Source organism: Trachemys scripta, chromosome 1, assembly GCF_013100865.1.
Source record: "Trachemys scripta elegans isolate TJP31775 chromosome 1, CAS_Tse_1.0, whole genome shotgun sequence".
In the NCBI taxonomy this organism is placed as follows: domain Eukaryota; kingdom Metazoa; phylum Chordata; order Testudines; family Emydidae; genus Trachemys; species Trachemys scripta.
This window is the reverse complement of record NC_048298.1, coordinates 102117248-102134636: the sequence shown is the minus strand read 5'-3', so window position 1 is coordinate 102134636 and position 17389 is coordinate 102117248. Positions and strand designations below refer to the sequence as shown.

Here is a 17389-nt window from a genome sequence, read left to right as displayed (position 1 = left end):
TGACAGACCTAATAAATTAGGCACCAAAATAGGTGGTTATTTTTTCAATGCTATTGAGGATTGAAGAGCTCCAAGTGCTAAACACTGGATTTAAAAGTCTTGCATTAAGCAGCTTAAATTTGAAGATTTTTGGATGGTGTGGGTTTATGATTCCCTAACTTTCTTCTATGCTCATAAGAAAGAGCTCACCAGTAGCCTACTTTCTTCAAATTTCATTCCCCTTTGATAAGCCCATGTTTTAATATGCTGAATTCCAGTAGCTCATGATCAGTAGTTTCAGCTGAGTGGAATTTCTCTGCCTGGTGACAATCTTAGTTTATGCTGTCTGCAGATTTATAATCAAATTAAAACCATACGCTTCTTCCAATTTATTTTTAGTCATAATTCACTCTCATGCATGCTCACATTTTACTTTACTAAAAGTATTACCATCCTAGACTTGTGCAGCTAGGATATTGCGCCATTCATAAGTAATGCACACGACAGCGATTTTTTCCACACAGGTCAGCATCAACTCACCCACATCACCATTACCTTCATTGAAGTTGTCGTCAGTTGAAACGTGGGTCAGTGGGGACTGGGGGCGAGAGTCGCCGCACAGGGAGTAGCTGTGTTCTGCCTGGATGAGGGGAGCTGGGGATGCTGGGGACAGCTCCACTTCCATCATCTCATTTTTCTCAGACATGAAGGGGTCATTCAAGAGCTGGCCTAGGACATCCTGCGAAAACTCATCCAGGAACTCCGTGAAGTGCTGGGAAGACAGAGGGTGAAGAACTTTTATCTAACGGGTGTCTCTAGCCAACAACAGAGATGCACTGACCAAAATAATTGCAGTATCTGCACCACGTGTCTGTGCCAGTTCGGAATGGAACCCAGCAGTCCTGCCTCCCAATCCCAGCTTTAACCACTACTCCACATTGAAAATAGAACAAAAAGGTTCTCATGTATGTACGTTAATTTAGCTATGCTGTCTCATCAGCAGCAAACTGTTACAGACAATTATAGTTTTCCTTATTTATGGATTGCTCATAAAGTGAGCAAACTATATACATGGAAACAGATTCTTAGTTAGTGGACGATGGCAGAGATCGTACCAATGTGTACCAGTGAAGGAGCAGGCCCTTTAAAATGCCTAGTTGCTGTGGTGATTGGCTCCCTATAAAAGTCTAAGAAACAGGTAAAAGCCCATGTTGCTGAAAGCAGAAAATAAGATCAGTTGTCATATTCTGACGCCTACCCCTTTGTTCCCAGGATGCAATTTTGGAGTGTGTTGCATTAATGAAAAAGCATATTTCATCCAGTCATGCAGGGAAACATCCTTAAGGATTTATATTCAAAACACATCCTTCATCTGTATATGTAATCTGTCCCATAGGGTTTACATGCTCACTGAGCCACAGAGAAAGGATGGAGGGGGAAACCGGTGATCAGATCCATAGTATTTAGTGAACCAATCAATCTTTAAGCCCAATGTGCCTATTCCAGTGGTATGGAACATTCTCTTCATCTTACCCTAGCGTAGAGAAAGGATCAAAACCCTGAACTGTGTTTCTTCTGGTACAAACTGCTAGTACATTTGGTTTAAAGAATTACATTCAGGCTGAATAGCTGCATGTTGATTATTTTTGACCGGAGGCTAATGTTAAAGTTCAGGTTCTCAACTCTGCAGTAACAGGCATTCTGACTACCAACATTAATAAGTCCTTCCCTGGTGCACTGCAAAGGTTACATTTAAGATGCATGACACTTCTTTGTCTATTATTAGAGATGGGCCTGAATCAAACCTCCTGATCTGATTAATATCCAAACTCTGGGGTAGTTTCAGTCAAGATGCAAACTTTGCAGCGGTTATTATATTTCCTTCGAGAGGCAGGAGGCTTAGGCCTGGTCTACACTACGGGTTTAGGTCGACTTTAGCAGCGTTAAACCGAATTAAGCCTGGACACGTCCACACAACGAGGCCCTTTCTTTCGACTTAAAGGGCCCTTTAAACCGGTTTCTTTACACCACCTCCGACGAGGGGATTAGCGATAAAACCAGCCTTTGCGGGTCGGAATTGGGGTAGTGTGGACGGAATTCGATGTTATTGGCCTCCGGGAGCTATCCCACAGTGCTTCATTGTGACCGCTCTGGACAGCACTCTCAACTCAGATGCACTGACCAGGTAGACAGGAAAAGACCCGCGAAGGTTTGAATTTCATTTCCTGTTTGCCCAGCGTGGAGAGCACAGGTGACCACGCAGAGCTCATCAGCACAGGTAACCGTCATGGAGTCCTCCCAGGATCGCAAAAGAGCTCCAGCATGGACCGAACGGGAGGTACGAGATCTGCTCGCCATATGGGGAGATGAAGCAGTGATAGCTGAACTCCGTAGCAGTAAAAGAAATGGAAAAGTATTAGAAAAGATCTCCAAGGCCATGAAGGACCGAGGCCATAACAGGGACACACAGCAGTGCCGCGTGAAAATTAAGGAGCTAAGGCAAGCCTACCACAAAGCCAGAGAAGCAAACGGAAGGTCCGGGGCAGAGCCGCAAACTTGCCGCTACTACGCGGAGCTGCATGCGATCCTAGGGGGTGCAGCCACCACTACCCCAACCGTGTGCTATGACTCTCTCACTGGAGAAACACACAGGGAAGACGGTTCGGGGAACGAGGAAGATGACGATGGAGGTACTGTAGGTAGCTCACAGCAGCAAGGAAGCGGAGAAACCGGTTTCCCCAACAGCCAGGATATGTTTGTGACACTGGACCTGGAACCAGTAACCCCCGAACTCACCCAAGACCCTCAGGGCACACAGGAGACCTCTGGTGAGTGTAACTTTGTAAATATTTGTAAACATTACAAAAAAAAGCAAGCAAGTCTGTTAACGTGTATGGGGATGGAGCGGAAATCCTCCAGGGACATCTCCAGAAAGCTCTCCTGGTTGAAATGGGGTGATTTTATTAAGAGGGACATTCAGAGGCGCCCGTTCCTGCTCTTCTGACCAGAAATGTTCCCCGCTGTTAACCACGCGGTGGGGGGGAGGGGTGAAGTGATCATCCCAGAGAATCGTGTGTGTGTGTGTGGGGGGGGTGGTTTACTTGTGTTTGTGCCGCATGTTAACCGGGAAACCGCAGCCCCCTCCTTTTACATTGAAACCCCATTTTAAATGGACAACCCAATTCATCCTTGAGATGGGAAATGCGCTGCTGTTTGCAACCTTTCCCGCATGTTAAGAAGGTTAAATAAGCCAAAACACTGTGGCCTACGATGGCTGCCTGCAAGCCGAAATATGCGACCTTGTAATGAAAGAGTGTACCCATTGTTCCCTAAAATGTGTCTTTTTTAACCACCTCTCCCTTCTCCTCCACCAGCTGCAAATGTTTCTCCTTCGCAGAGGCTCGTGAACATTAGAAAGAGAAAACGTAAGACGAGGGACGAGATGTTCACGGAGCTGCAGATGTCCTCCCACGCTGATAGAGCACAGCAGAATGCGTGGAGGCAGTCAATGTCGGAGATGAGAAAAGTCCAACATGAACGAGAGGAGAGGTGGCGGGCTGAAGACGATAGGTGGCGTCAGCTTGCAGACAGACGGCAAGAGGCAATGCTCCGTCTGCTGGAGCATCAAAGTGATATGCTCGAGCGTATGGTTGAGTTGCAGGAAAGGCAGCAGGAGCAGAGACCGCCGCTACAGCCCCTGTGTAACCAACAGCCCTCCTCCCCAAGTTCCATAGCCTCCTCACCAAGACGCCCAAGAACACGGTGGGGGGGCCTCCGTCCACCCAGTCACTCCACCCCAGATGATCGCCAAAGCATCAGAAGGCTGGCCTTCAATAAGAGTTAAAGTTTTAAAATGCAGTGTGTCCTTTTCCATCCCTCCTCCCCCACCCATCCCAGGCTACCCCGGCAATTATCCCCCTACCTCTGTAAGGAACTAATAAAGAATGCATGAATGTGAAAAAAACAATGACTTTATTGCCTCTGCAAGCGGGAGGGGAGGGGAGGGTGGGGTGGGGTGGTTGGTTTACAGGGAAGTAGAGTGAACCGGGTGGGGGGGGGGGTTGGAGGGTTCATCAAGGAGAAACAAACAGAAGTTTCACACAGTAGCCTGGCCAGTCACAAAACTCGTTTTCAAAGCTTCTCTGATACGCACCGCGCCCTGCTGTGCTCCTCTAACCGCCCTGGTGTCTGGCTGCGCGTAATCAGCGGCCAGGCGAGTTGCCTCAACCTCCCACCCCGCCATAAATGTCTCCCCCTTACTCTCACAGATATTGTGGAGCGCACAGCAAGCAGCAATAACAATGGGGATATTCTTTTCGCTGAGGTCTGAGCGAGTCAGTAAGCTGCGCCAGCGCGCTTTTAAACGTCCAAATGCACATTCCACCACCATTCGGCACTTGCTCAGCCTGTAGTTGAACAGGTCCTGACTCCTGTCCAGGCTGCCTGTGTACGGCTTCATGAGCCATGGCATTAAGGGGTAGGCTGGGTCCCCAAGGATCACGATAGGCATTTCAACATCCCCAATGGTCACTTTCTGGTCCGGGAAGAAAGTCCCTTCCTCCAGCTTTCGAAACAGAGCAGAGTTCCTGAAGACGCGAGCATCATGTACCTTTCCCGGCCATCCCACGTTGATGTTGGTGAAACGTCCCTTGTGATCCACCAGGGCTTGCAGCAGCATTGAAAAGTACCCCTTGCGGTTTATGTAGTCGGTGGCTTGGTGCTCCGGTGACAAGATAGGGATATGGGTTCCGTCTATGGCCCCGCCACAGTTTGGGAATCCCATTTCAGCAAAACCATCCACTATTGACTGCACGTTGCCCAGAGTCACTACCCTTGCTATCACCAGGTCTTTCATTGCCCTGGCAAATTGGATCACAGCAGCCCCCACAGTAGATTTGCCCACTCCAAATTGATTCCCGACTGACCGGTAGCTGTCTGGCGTTGCAAGCTTCCACAGGGCTATTGCCACTCGCTTCTCAACTGTGAGGGCTGCTCTCATCTTGGTATCCTGGCGTTTCAGGGCAGGGGAAAGCAAGTCACAAAGTTCCATGAAAGTGCCCTTACGCATGCGAAAGTTTCGCAGCCACTGGGAATCGTCCCATACCTGCAGCACGATGCGGTCCCACCAGTCTGTGCTTGTTTCCCGGGCCCAGAATCGGCGTTCCACGGTATCAACCTGCCCCAGTGACACCATGATTTCCACATTGCTGGGGCCCGTACCTTGTGTGAGAGCTGTGTCCATGTCAATTTCCTCATCACTCTCGTCGCCGCGCTGCAATCGCCTCCTCGCCTGGTCCGGGTTTCGCCTTGGCATGTTCTGGCTCTGCATATACTCCAGGACAATGCGCGTGGTGTTCATAGTGCTCATAATTGCCGCGGTGATCTGAGCGGGCTCCATGATCCCAGTGCTAGCTATGGCGCCTGGTCAGAAAAAAGGCGCGAAAGTAGTATCTGATGGACCAGGAGAAGGAGGGCGGGAGGGAGGGAGGGCCGAGTGACGACATGGCGTACAGGTACAGGAACAGGGAGAAACACAAACAACTGTCACACAGAATGGTCCCCCCAAAGATTAAACTGGAAACCCTGGGCTTAGCAGGCCGTTGATTTCACGGAGGAAGGGGAAGCAAATGAACACAGAACAAATCTATTTTTTACATCTTAAGGTGGCAGCCGACGCTGCAGCATGAGTGACAGCCATACCAGTATGACGATGACGGATACCAATCATAATATGCCATCATCTGCCAAAAGGCAAGGGGCTGCTGCTGTGTAGCAATGCAGCCCCACGTCTGCCAGCCCCACGTCCGCCAGCACCCAGCATCGCCCTCGGCCTCTTCTGGGTGCTTAGCAGACAATATTGGGCAATTGGCAGAAAATAGTATATTATGACTGGTAACCGTCATCATCGAAACAGTAGCATGTCTGCCCAGGTGGCCATGATTGACAGCCATACCAGTACGACGACGACGGGTACCAGTCATAATATACCATCGCCTGCAAGGGGCTGGTGCAATGCAGCACTACGGCTGCCAGCCCCACGGCTATCACTCATGCTACACCGTCTACCGCCAAAAGGCAGTTAGCAGCTGCTGCTGTGTAGCAATGCAGTCCCACGTCTGCCGGCACCCAGAGGACATATGGTGACGGTGAGCTCAGCTGTGCTGAGCGGGCTCCATGTTGTCTGCACAGGTAACCCAGGTAACCCAGATAAAAAGGCGCGAATCTATTGTCTGCCGTTGCTGTGACGGGGGAGGGAGGGGCCTGACGACATGTACCCAGAACCGCCCGCGACACTGTTTTGCATCATCCGGGCATTGGGATCTCAACCCAGAATTCCAAGGGGCGGCAGAGACTGCGGGAACTGTGGGATAGCTGTGGGATAGCTACCCATAGTGCAATGCTCCGGAAGTCGACGCTAGCCTCGTACTGTGGACGCGGTCTGCCGACTAGAGCACCTAGAGCATTTTATTGTGTGGACATACACAATCGGCTGTATACAACCGATTTCAATAAAACCGGCTTCTATAAATTCGAACTAATTTCGTAGTGTAGACATACCCTTAGTGTGTGTGTTCATATTTAGTAATTGCATTTCAGGAAACAATTCCAGACAGCGGCATGGCATACACAGACAGAGTATGATAGTTTCCATTAGTCACACACACACCCAGGGGGTTCTCTTTTCATACTCCAAAAAGTAAACAGAAGATAGAAATGTAACTTCTTGCAATCAATCAGGCATCCTGCATTAACAGCTAATAAATACAGGAATCTTTAATGAATTGGGCTATAATATCTTGAAAGTGGAAATTAAGTCCCTGGTTTATTTGCTCTGTTTTTGCAGGCAGTGCTGACTTTGGCGCTTATTCTCTCTCCTGCACAAGGAAACACAGATTCAAGATTTAGCTCCCTTGAGCATAAATTAAGAGTTTAACTAGTCAGTAATATGTAGTCAAGTAATGGAAATGGTGCAGCTACACTCACATACCCCCTCATTTTATAGCTCCAGGACAGCTTGCAACCTAAAAGCCTTGTACTGCAAAGTGCTGACTTGTCTTGAATCCCATTAAAGTCACTGGAAATTTGGAGTGCACAGAACCTTCCGGGGGAGCAACTTGCAGGACTGGGCCTTACCTCAGCATTAACAGACTCCTGTCAACTGTACTGGCCACTGGAGACAAGAAAAGGTTTTTATTAGACTAAAGGGTAGTTAAAAAAAAAAAAAAAAAAAAAAGGAGGAATTAGGTCATTGACTAGTAATGATGCTGGCTAGTGACAAGGCTGTTAAAAAGGGACAAATACATGTATACTCTTATCTTTAAGTGCCCTGAATGATAACACTACTAAACAAACTCCAGGGCTAGTACTGGTTGACCCAAAAAGAGTGTCATGACCACTTCAAACCATTGTTTACATGAATTTCTAGAGCCAAGGACTCACTAGTGCATCACTTCCCATGCGCCTCTAAATATTTGCAATAGTAGGCATGCATTGTAATTCTCCACTGTTGGATACGCAGACTAGAAAAATAGGCCTTTATTTGCCTATCCTATCGCCGTCAAAATCAAAAACACTGTTATTGACAGGACAAGGTATTTAACTATTGTCAAACTGTAATCAAGGAGAGAAAGTCATGCTCGAACAAGTGCAAGACACAAGCCTGGCCAATCCTACAAGAAGCAGTACTGTTCTAAAGATGGATTTTCCACAGTGCATACTGCTCCCTTTCCTCCATGCCCATGGAGCGCATCAGTCATTTCTTTTCAGTTTTATAGGGCAGGCTCGGAACATTTCTCTCTCTAAAATACTTGCGTGTGCTTATTGTGATTCTTTAGTCATGAAGATACAAAACAAGCATCCCAATCACCATCTCCCATTTCTGACCCCATATCATCTATTAATTATTAATTATTATTATTATTATTAAAGAAAATGACTAAAACTTTCCATCCCAAAGGATCCTAAAATGTGATTTGCTACCTTAAATGAACATGCCAGGAATCATTTAATCCAGAGGTTCTCAACCTTTTTCCTTCTGAGCCCCGCCCGGTATAAAAATTCCATGGCCCACCCGTGCCACAACTTTTTCAGTAGATTAAAAGCCGGCATTAGGGAGTAGCAAGCAGAGCAATTGCCCAGGGCCACACCACAGGGAGCCCTGTGTAAGGGGACTGTTGGCCCCTTACTAAAACTCAGTGCGTGGGGGGTTTTTTTGGTTTGGCTTACTCCCCAGTACCAAAAGGAAAGAGGAAGGATCGATAGGAAATCAGGACCCTGAGACGGACAGTCCCCAGGGCAGGGGTTCTTACAACAAATTTTTTGGTGGCCTCAAAGTGCAGCCACCAACTCTTGCTGGTGGCTGTGCTGACAATTTTTCCTAAAATACTTAACTTTACGGGGAAAATTTTTATATATATACACACACACACACACACACACACACACATACATACACACACACACCTCATTGTAATTTATTGAATATTTTTGCAGACTCAATAATAAACATCATGTACAGTTGTGTCTTTACAGGACCTATACAGAATTGAAACACAAATAAGGTGTTCTGCAGGTTCTTGTCTTTTTTGTTGTTGCTCTTTTTCCTTTTCTTTGGTTGTCCCCCCCCCCCCTTTTTTTTTTTTTTTTTTTAAAGACTTGCTAGCTCAAAGGTGGGCAGACTACAGCCCGCGGGACCCTCCTGCCCAGCCCCTGACCTCCTGGCCCGGGAGGCTCGCCTCCGGCCCCTCTCCTGCTGTTTCCCCTCCCCCGCAGCCTCAGCTCACTGCGCCACCAGCGCAATGCTCTAGGCGGCGCAGCTGTAGTGCCACCAGCCACCGGTGCTCCAGGCAGCGTGGTAAGAGGGCGGGGAGTTCGGGGTGGTGGTCGGAGGTGGGGGTGTGGATAGGAGTTGGGGTGGTCAGAGGGCAGGGAACAGGGGGGTTGAATGGGGGCAGGGGTCCTGGGGGGGCAGTCAGGAAGGAGAGAGGGGGTTTAGATGGGGTGGCAGGGGGCAGTCAAGGGCAGCGGTTCCAGGGGGCGGTTAAGGGACAGATAAGGGGTGGGATGGGGTAGGAGTCCTAGGGGGGCAGTCAGGAATGAGAGGAGGGGTTGGATTGGGCGATGGAGGGCAGGCAGGGCTTCCGGGGGCAGTCGGGACAGGGAGAGGTGGATGGGGCAGGGGTCCTGGGGGGGGCATCAAGGGACGAGAGGCGGGGGGGGGTCGGATAGGGAGTGGGGGCCAGGCCACGACTGGCTGGCTGGGGAGGCACAGCCTCCCCTAATTGGCCCTCCATACAATTTCAGAAACCTGATGTGGCCCTCCGGCCAAAAAGTTTGCCTGCCCCTGTGCTAGCTAGTAAATCTGCTGCTGTGAAAGTGGTATTAAAAAAACATACAAATATCACGTTTCACAGCAGCAGACTTACTCACTCCTGGCAAGCCTGAGGACAAATTAAGCCTTGGATAGGGAGGTCAGGAAGTGGGAGACAGGAGGGAATGCATGATAGGCCAGCAGAGGCAGCGGGGGTCAGGGGCAATGGAGGCTTGGAGCCCCATGGCAGAGCCTGCTGCCCGCCACCCCAAGGCTGGAGCCCAATCCTACATCCTCAGGAAGGTGGGGAACTCACTAGCAGCCTCCTCCTCCAGCATTTGTGTCTCCAGAGGGGGGGCAGAGTCCAACCAATGCTAGTGGCCCTCAAGGAGGGACCACTGCTTTGCCCCTCTCCCCCCAGCCCAGGAGGCTGTGGCTACAAGCATTTGAGAAACACTGCCCCAGGGGCAATACGGAGAGGCCAATGCTCCAGGTCAGCCTGATTGACAGGGCAGGCAGGCTAATGAAGAAGGCAAGAGGCCAGAGGGGTCCGTGGAGCTGCCAGAGACAGAGTGGGGATGACTTGTGATACCAAACCCATGGAAAATAAGCAGAAATTGGGCTTGTTTTAGACTTAGTTGGCTTGTGCATCGCAGGCTGGCTAGTACAGTATTTGGACTTGTTAGGGCTTTTAAAGTAGCTGGTGGCTTGTAGCTTTTTTTGGAAGGGGGGGCGGCTTGCCCCTGGCCCAGCTAATAAGAAAGCTTGAATGATGATTGGCAATTAGCGCCAGCTGCTATGTCACCTGCAGGCAGGGCACTGGGGGTAGCCGGGCTGGTAACAGAGTGGAGGGAGCACAGCTTGGTGGGGTAGAGCCGGGCATGGGACTTCAGGGAGTGAGGGAACTGGGCTGTGGAGGAGCTAAGCTGGGGGGTGGCAGAACCGGGCACAGGACCGCTGGAGGACAGAACTGGGCTGGGGGGTGGGGGGGAGGACTAGAGTCTGGCTGGGGAGCAGCAGAGGTGGGCAGGGACAGTGGGAAATTGGCAGAGGGATGGGGATTAGCTGGAACACAATGCCAATGAATTTGGTTCAGGGAGATTAAATGACTGGCCTAAGGAAATCCAATGAATCAGTGGCACAGACAGAGATAGAACCCAGTGTGCTGCTCTAACCTTTAGACAACATTAAGTGTTCCCTAAATTTAGGCATAAAGGGCCATAATTTTAAAGGAACCTCAGTTTGGCCTCCTTATCAGATCGTTTGTATATGAAACAATTATGTGTGCAGAATTATGCGCCACAGATGTAGAGTGTGACACTCTATACCTTGGGGGAACATCCCGGAACCTCCATATTCCTAATTTTTATATAATCGTGATCTTACATATAAAGTGTGCCTTGTGAGGTATCAGGGGAAGGGTTATGATCTGCTGGAAGTCAGTCATTTCTCTATCCATCTATGTATATCATTAATATATAGGAAGTTATGAGAATTTTGTCCAGATATTAGTTCCCCAGACACAACAGCAAGGAAAGTAACCAACACCCAGGCAGGGTGTCAAACAAGTTAACAACCCATCAACCACCATTGTCCAGCAAGGGAGCTACATTCACCAGCAACTAGCAAGGCATTGTGAGAGAGCACCCAGGCTGGAAGTGTTCAGGGGGACAGAGTGTTCCCACAGTCCGAGACTGCACGCTGGGGATCCCGTCACACAGAGTGTTGGGGTTCTTTCAGGGATTGGCTTGTTTTGGCCTGGTTTTGAAATGGGATTAGCCTGTGTTTTTGACTTATTGTGAAAGCAGGTTGCTTTATTTACAGCATGAAAAGCTGGCAACGAAGTGAGGGCTGTGCCAGACAGAGAACTTGAGAAGCAGCCCAGGGAGCAGGTCAGTGCTGGGAGCAGAGCTGCAGCAACCAGAGCCATGAGAGGGGCCAGAAAAGCAGGCCAGGGAGCTGGAGGCAGAGCAGCAGCTGGAGCAGTCTGGACCCTGGGTGCGGTGAGCAGCTGGGGAGAGTGAGGGGGACTCTGGGCAGCGGGCCCAGCACAGGGAGACACCCCCAGCCAAGAGGCCTTGCAGGCCAGACTGGGCGGCGGGGGGGGGGGGGGGGGAAATCGTAATCCTGACAGGGTTGAAAACTGATTTAATCCACCTCTGAAATACAGCCACCATGCAAGTAACAGTCCAAGGTAACACTTTAGGACAGAAGGCAGAAAAGGTTCAGATCACACAATTCAGAGTCCAAAGAGACAATTGGAGATAGCTGGGTCTCTTCTCATTCAGTCTGAACCAGCACAAAAGCGTTCTCACTCAAACTACTGATACTTTTGGTCCATTTTAAATCACTGCCGCTGGAACACTTGTTAAAGAGCAACTTGAATTATTTTTAAAGGAAACTGAAGTCCTCACTCAACACTGTTGCATTCCTACAGAATCAAAAAACAAAGGCATTTCAGCAACAATTATGGGGGAGACTTTCAAAAGGCACAAAGGGTGATTAGGAGGCCAGCTTCCATGGACTTCCACTTAACTGCACTTTGGGCTTCTGAAAGCCTCCCCCTTATAATGCCTGTATTAAATGAATTCATGGAGTCCATCCAGTTTAGGGTGACCAGATGTCCCAATTTTATAGGGCCTGTCCCAATATTCAGGGCTTTTTCTTATATAGGCACCTATTTCCTCCTCACCCCCATCCTGATTTTTCCACACTTGCTATCTGGTCACCCTAGTCCAGTTACAAGTGGAAGGTGCATCAGAAAAACAACCACCACTACGGGGACCCTAGTGACAGTGTCAATAGGGAGGTCAAAGACAGAATAAGTACACAAACTCTCACCCCTGGATTGAGGCCCAATAGGGGGCAGCATGGAGAATCTTACATTTCCAAAGCCTAAATATACCAGAGTATTGATAAAGAGCGAACTTCTGTATTTAGGCCTTTCAGTCTGGCATCTCTTACCAGAACAGAGTTCTTCTTAAAAAAAAATTGTACCAACAATTATTTTTTTTTGTAGCTCTGCAAATTAGCTCTCTTGTGATTGCCAACTTCCTTCTACACTCACACACCTGTATAAACTGCAACAGCAGTGCCAATACCTTCTACAGATAAGTGTCGGAACAATGAATCAACTTGTAGGATTAAACTGTCTTCCCTGCATATTAAAAGGATCTCTTTCTATATTTTTCTTGTGGATTTTTGTTCTCTTTTCACCTTGATAAAAGTCACTGAATGAGAACTATCTTTGTTTAAAAAACAAAAACAAAAAACATAATAAAGGATGTTTACAATTTTCAAATGTATGAAGAGGGAGAATTTTCACTGCTGCTCTTCTAAAACTGTTCAGGACATTTGCTTTGATCTATTCTTGCCTATGTCCCCCGTGGTTGCTGGGAGCACAGAACTCCTAAAGAGATCACCTGCAGTAAGCAAACAGGAGAGGAATCCCAGATCCAGGAACACATGGAACTTTAGATAGACCTTTGTCACAGAGTCTGGTCTATGCTCCAGCCTATAACCAAGCTCCTGGGAGTGACACCTTAGTGTGCTGGGCCCCAAGGACCCACACAGTTCTGCAGGGGCAAGCCCATGGCCACCACAATTCCTGAACTGGACCTCTGGCACCAGCAATTCCTGTCTCTTTCTGAGGCTCCCTGAAGAGAATCCAGCCAAGCCAGATGCCTGCAGGAGGCTTGTACTATGCCCCTTCAGGGCACAATGTTTTCATTGAGCATTTATGACGACACAGGCAGCTTTTTCAGAACAAGGCAACAATTTATTAGTCACCTGGCCTACAGAATCTGAAAGTCCTTAGCTGGCACAGAGGCAGAAGTTAAACCAGTGCCCTGATGAGTCAGCCAAGCTGTGATGGACTCCATCTCTGACTCCCTCTCTTGCCTTTTTGTCCACCCAGGTGAGGGCTCCCAAGTCCCTCCCAAGGGCAGCCTTTCTCCCAATCACCTGACACCATTTCCCCTTTGTTCTCCAGCTCAGTGTACATGTCCTGCCTGCTGGGGTTTCCTGATGTTAGGTATGGATTGTTCAGTTACTGGGGCGTATCTGTCTTGCTGGACCCTCTGTTGATTTGGGTCAGTTTCAACCTGTTCTTCAATGGCCCAGACAGTTAAGAAATAGAGAGGGGTGTGTCTGTGTCTCTTGCTCTGCCCTGAGAACAGACTTAAATCCTCTCTCCCCCCCCCCCCCTTCCCCCCCCCCCCCCCCCCCCCCACACACACTGGGTAGCTGCCATGCAAGTTGTAGGAGGAAACTGAGGCACACATAGGCATCATAACAATATTGGGAAAAAAAAAAAAAAAAACCTCCCACTTTGTCATAACCTTAGAAAGCAGAATTTGGCTATGGACCAACTGGGGCCTGAGGCCGCAGCTCTCCATAGCATCTACCTGTTTTTGTCAGACAGAGCTCCTTTGCTAGAGATCTCCCTAGGCATAAGGTCTTCCATGTCTAGTGCAGAGAGATTCATTTAATCAAACAGGGACACTGTTTATGTTAACTTCATGGGAACCCTCACTTCTCCACATGACATCCCAAAGCCAGGCCTGACCACCACAAGTACCCTGCAAAAGGCAGATTGAGGTGATAGCATACCAGCAGTTATAGGAAGCATCACTGTGCTCTGAAAAGACATTTGAAAGAATTCGGCCCAGGGGGAGAGGAATTGAGAGGCTACATTCACATATGTAACAGTTGGAACCTCTTAATTTTGCCCCTTCCACTGGATTCTTTAAATGTATACATATAAATGTGTATATAAAATACACACACACACACACACACACTACATATATAACCCTGACTCTGCTTTACCCAGCCTAATAAAATGCATTATTAAAAACTAAGGTTCTTACATAGAGAAACTGTATAGTTACACAGATAATATTGCCCTGTCAGAAATGTTTGTTCTTTCCAACTGAACCACTCTCCTACAGCAATGAACTGGATTCACTCCAGCTGCCAGACCCAGACTGTGGGCAAGTGGCACAAGCCACCCACAACCCCATTCTCCCAGGGGTCCAGAGCAAGCCAGAAAGTAAAGTAGCATGGTTTGGGGGAGGGGGCTGAGCCAGGACATCCAGGAGAAGCATTATTTAGCACATATCTTAGATGGAGTTCAGTTGCTTCCCTGAGGGACGATGGTAGGAGGACCATTGCCTGCCCTCCCCATGAGTAAATCTGTCACACAATCAACTGCTCACGTGAGTGCAGGGACATGTTATATACACCCTGCACTCATGAGTAAAGCCCACCTTAATTCTAGAAACAGCATGATTCTGGTCTGTTATACAGAGGTGCAATGGCAGGAATCATATCCCCTTCCAAACTGCTCAGAAGTTGGTCCCTAAATTACATTGTTAAAATCATATCTTAAGAAAATAAAACAATCACTTCTTGCCCTCCAATGGCTATTCAGGGACCTACATAAACTGAGACTTGGCATGACTAGCAGACAGTTGCACTCATCAAAAAAAGCTACCACCACTTCTAACGTGAACGGCCGTGCCAAGGAGCCAGCAGGTATGGAGACTCAACTATCTTCTCACCTTTAGCTCCACATTGACTGTGGAGCTGCATTAGCTCCACAAACTTTTTAAAACAGCGTGGAAGACTTGTTTCCTAATATGGCAGACAATATAGCAGAGGGACAGGTCCTTGGAAGAGGTCCTTCCAGGTCAGGTTTGAAGGACATTGGTGGGACAGCATAAGGAGGCTTGTGTTGCCATGGCTCACAGATCTGCTCTGAGGATGAAGAGAGGATCTCAATTGTCCAGCCTGTCAGTCTGGCACCTTCTACCAGTGCTAAATTCAAACTAAAAAACAATGTACAACAACAAGATAATCACCTGCCATTACATTTTACTCTATTATGAAATTTATTATCAAGCAGTTGGCTGACTTGAAATGTCCTTCTTTGCAGGGGTGCATAAAGCACAATATGGAGTTGGCACTTGAACCTGTGTGGATGAGTTACTTAACCAGGCCTGTTAATGCAGACTTCACATCAGTACTTAGTCATTTTAACATTGAATAATAAAACTGGATGTAACAAGAAAAATCCACTAAACAAAGAAACATTCTGGTTGTGTCAGCAGCTGGCAAACAAATGCCAGGAAAGTCAAGAGCTGATGGATTCACACGGTAGCTCAGCGTGCACATCTTCCCAACTCACTCTGTTTACACAGCTAGAAACGTTGAAGTTCATGCTGGGTAAATCTCACAATGCAGCTCTATACTGCACACACCCATACACATACTTCCCTGGCAAACACTAAAGAACAGCTATTGACTAGATGTATGGGTTTAGTTTCATCTCTGATGAAGTAATACAGGGATTCTTAAATTAGCATATTGGTTCATTGCCCTCTCCCCCACCAAAAAGGGAGGGCCCTGATTACATGCTTTTACCAGCTCCAAGAAAACAAGACCTTAGGGGCCATTTCCCTCCCCCAAACCATAATCATTCAGCGTTTAGAGAGGGTGCAGTGAAGAGGCACGCTGCTCCAGTGAGAGCTTTCTCAGGCTCTGTGTCTAACTCAGGCACAAAGTCTCCTGGAGCTCTGACCTGGGAACAAGTTTGTGGGCTGCTGTGGAGGGACAGGTAGGGTCACGGCCCCTCCCCACCCACTTTAGGGAAGCTAAATGTTGCTGTCTGCACTAGACTCGAGTCCTTGCGTTAGGAGAATACATGAACCAGATTGTGCCCTCTCCCCACCCTATTGTGCAGAGACATCCCTCTGTATGGGATCATCTTCCCATGCAGGGAAATGGATGGCACTGCTGGTTCCCGGCCACCTAGAATCATATCAATCAAGAAACCCCGCTCCCACAACCAGTACAGGACTCTAGTCTAATCTCGCTTTAAATGGGTTGTGTATATATTCTGTTACCTCCCGCCCTCTTCCTATAAAATCAGGGATTGTGAACAGATGAGTCACCCAGGCCTGAGCTCCACAGCCGTGAGTCAGTAGGCTGGAAGCCCTCCAGGAAGAACCACATCTGGATCCTACGCAGATCTCAATTTGGTTTTAGCTCTGCTAGGTTCGAACCCAGTGCCTGGATTACTCTACTGGGCAGAAAACATTTGTTCTCTTGTTGTCCCAGCTACTGTTGTTTGCCCCCTATCCCTGTCCACTAGGCTAATTGGAATACACATCATTCTTTTCATAAGGCTGCTCTTACGATCTCAGCCTGAGAAGCCAGATTAATATTGCCCCCACTCTTCTCCAGCATGCCACTCCCGTCTCTAGTTACACTGCAGTCAACTTTTTATTAAGAGTGATTTTACTGCTTGAGAAGTGTGCTGGATTGACAGCTCTGGAGACGGAGCCTTTATTAGCCTCAAAATAGGCAACAGCCATGCAAACTTCCCAACACCAACTCCAGCCAACATGACTCATCCCAGACACATAGGGCAGTTCAGCCTCCATCCCACTCGGTTAGTGGTCTCTCTACTGATAGCAGGCAGCCAGGCAAAGCGTTGCTCATTTAGACCAGTTTTTTTTTTTAAAATGACCTTCAATGAGGAAGGGATAGAAGCAGCTATTCTCTTCCCAGCCATACTGTGTGAGCATGAAACCAGCAAGACATTTTTGTTCTGGGATGAGAATTTGTTGGATGAAGTCTATATGTTTTTACATCTGCAGGGAAGGGACTTGCATTTAAAGACACATGAGGATCCTCTATCTACCAAGCACTTTCAGATAACAGCTTTTAGCTAAACCCTGGATAAACAATTCAATGAGTTTTTAAAAAAGTTAAAACCTCTCACCCACAGCTTTGTGGCTCACTAATCTCCTTTTAATGGCTTGTTTGTTGCCCTAGGCAGGAAGAACAAAATGTTTTGTAGCTGCATAATTGGCGTCAGTTATTGCCACTCAATTATTCTAATATCCTCTTGTATGTATGTGGATTTTAACACTACAGTAATGGTTGACAAGACGGATATATTCAGTACTTAATTTCATGATGGCTAGGACTGGTACTGTTTCCTTTTCCTCATCCCCACAAAACTACAGTGATTTCAGCCCTTACATGTAATACAGCATAGTGCTGGATGAAAGGCCCGAGAAATGCTTTGCA

At 48.0% G+C, this 17389-nt stretch overlaps 1 protein-coding gene across 4 annotated transcripts in view; it reads right to left on the bottom strand.

Annotated features, from left to right (window-relative positions):
* CREB3L2 (cAMP responsive element binding protein 3 like 2) overlaps positions 1–17389 on the bottom strand; it is a 126700-nt gene that overhangs the window by 49362 nt on the left and 59949 nt on the right. For all 4 annotated transcript variants that reach the window (XM_034779686.1, XM_034779692.1, XM_034779701.1 and 1 more), the window contains exon 2: positions 535–751. In XM_034779686.1, the coding sequence (XP_034635577.1) occupies positions 535–751 (217 nt within the window). The remainder of the gene's footprint in view (positions 1–534; positions 752–17389) is intronic.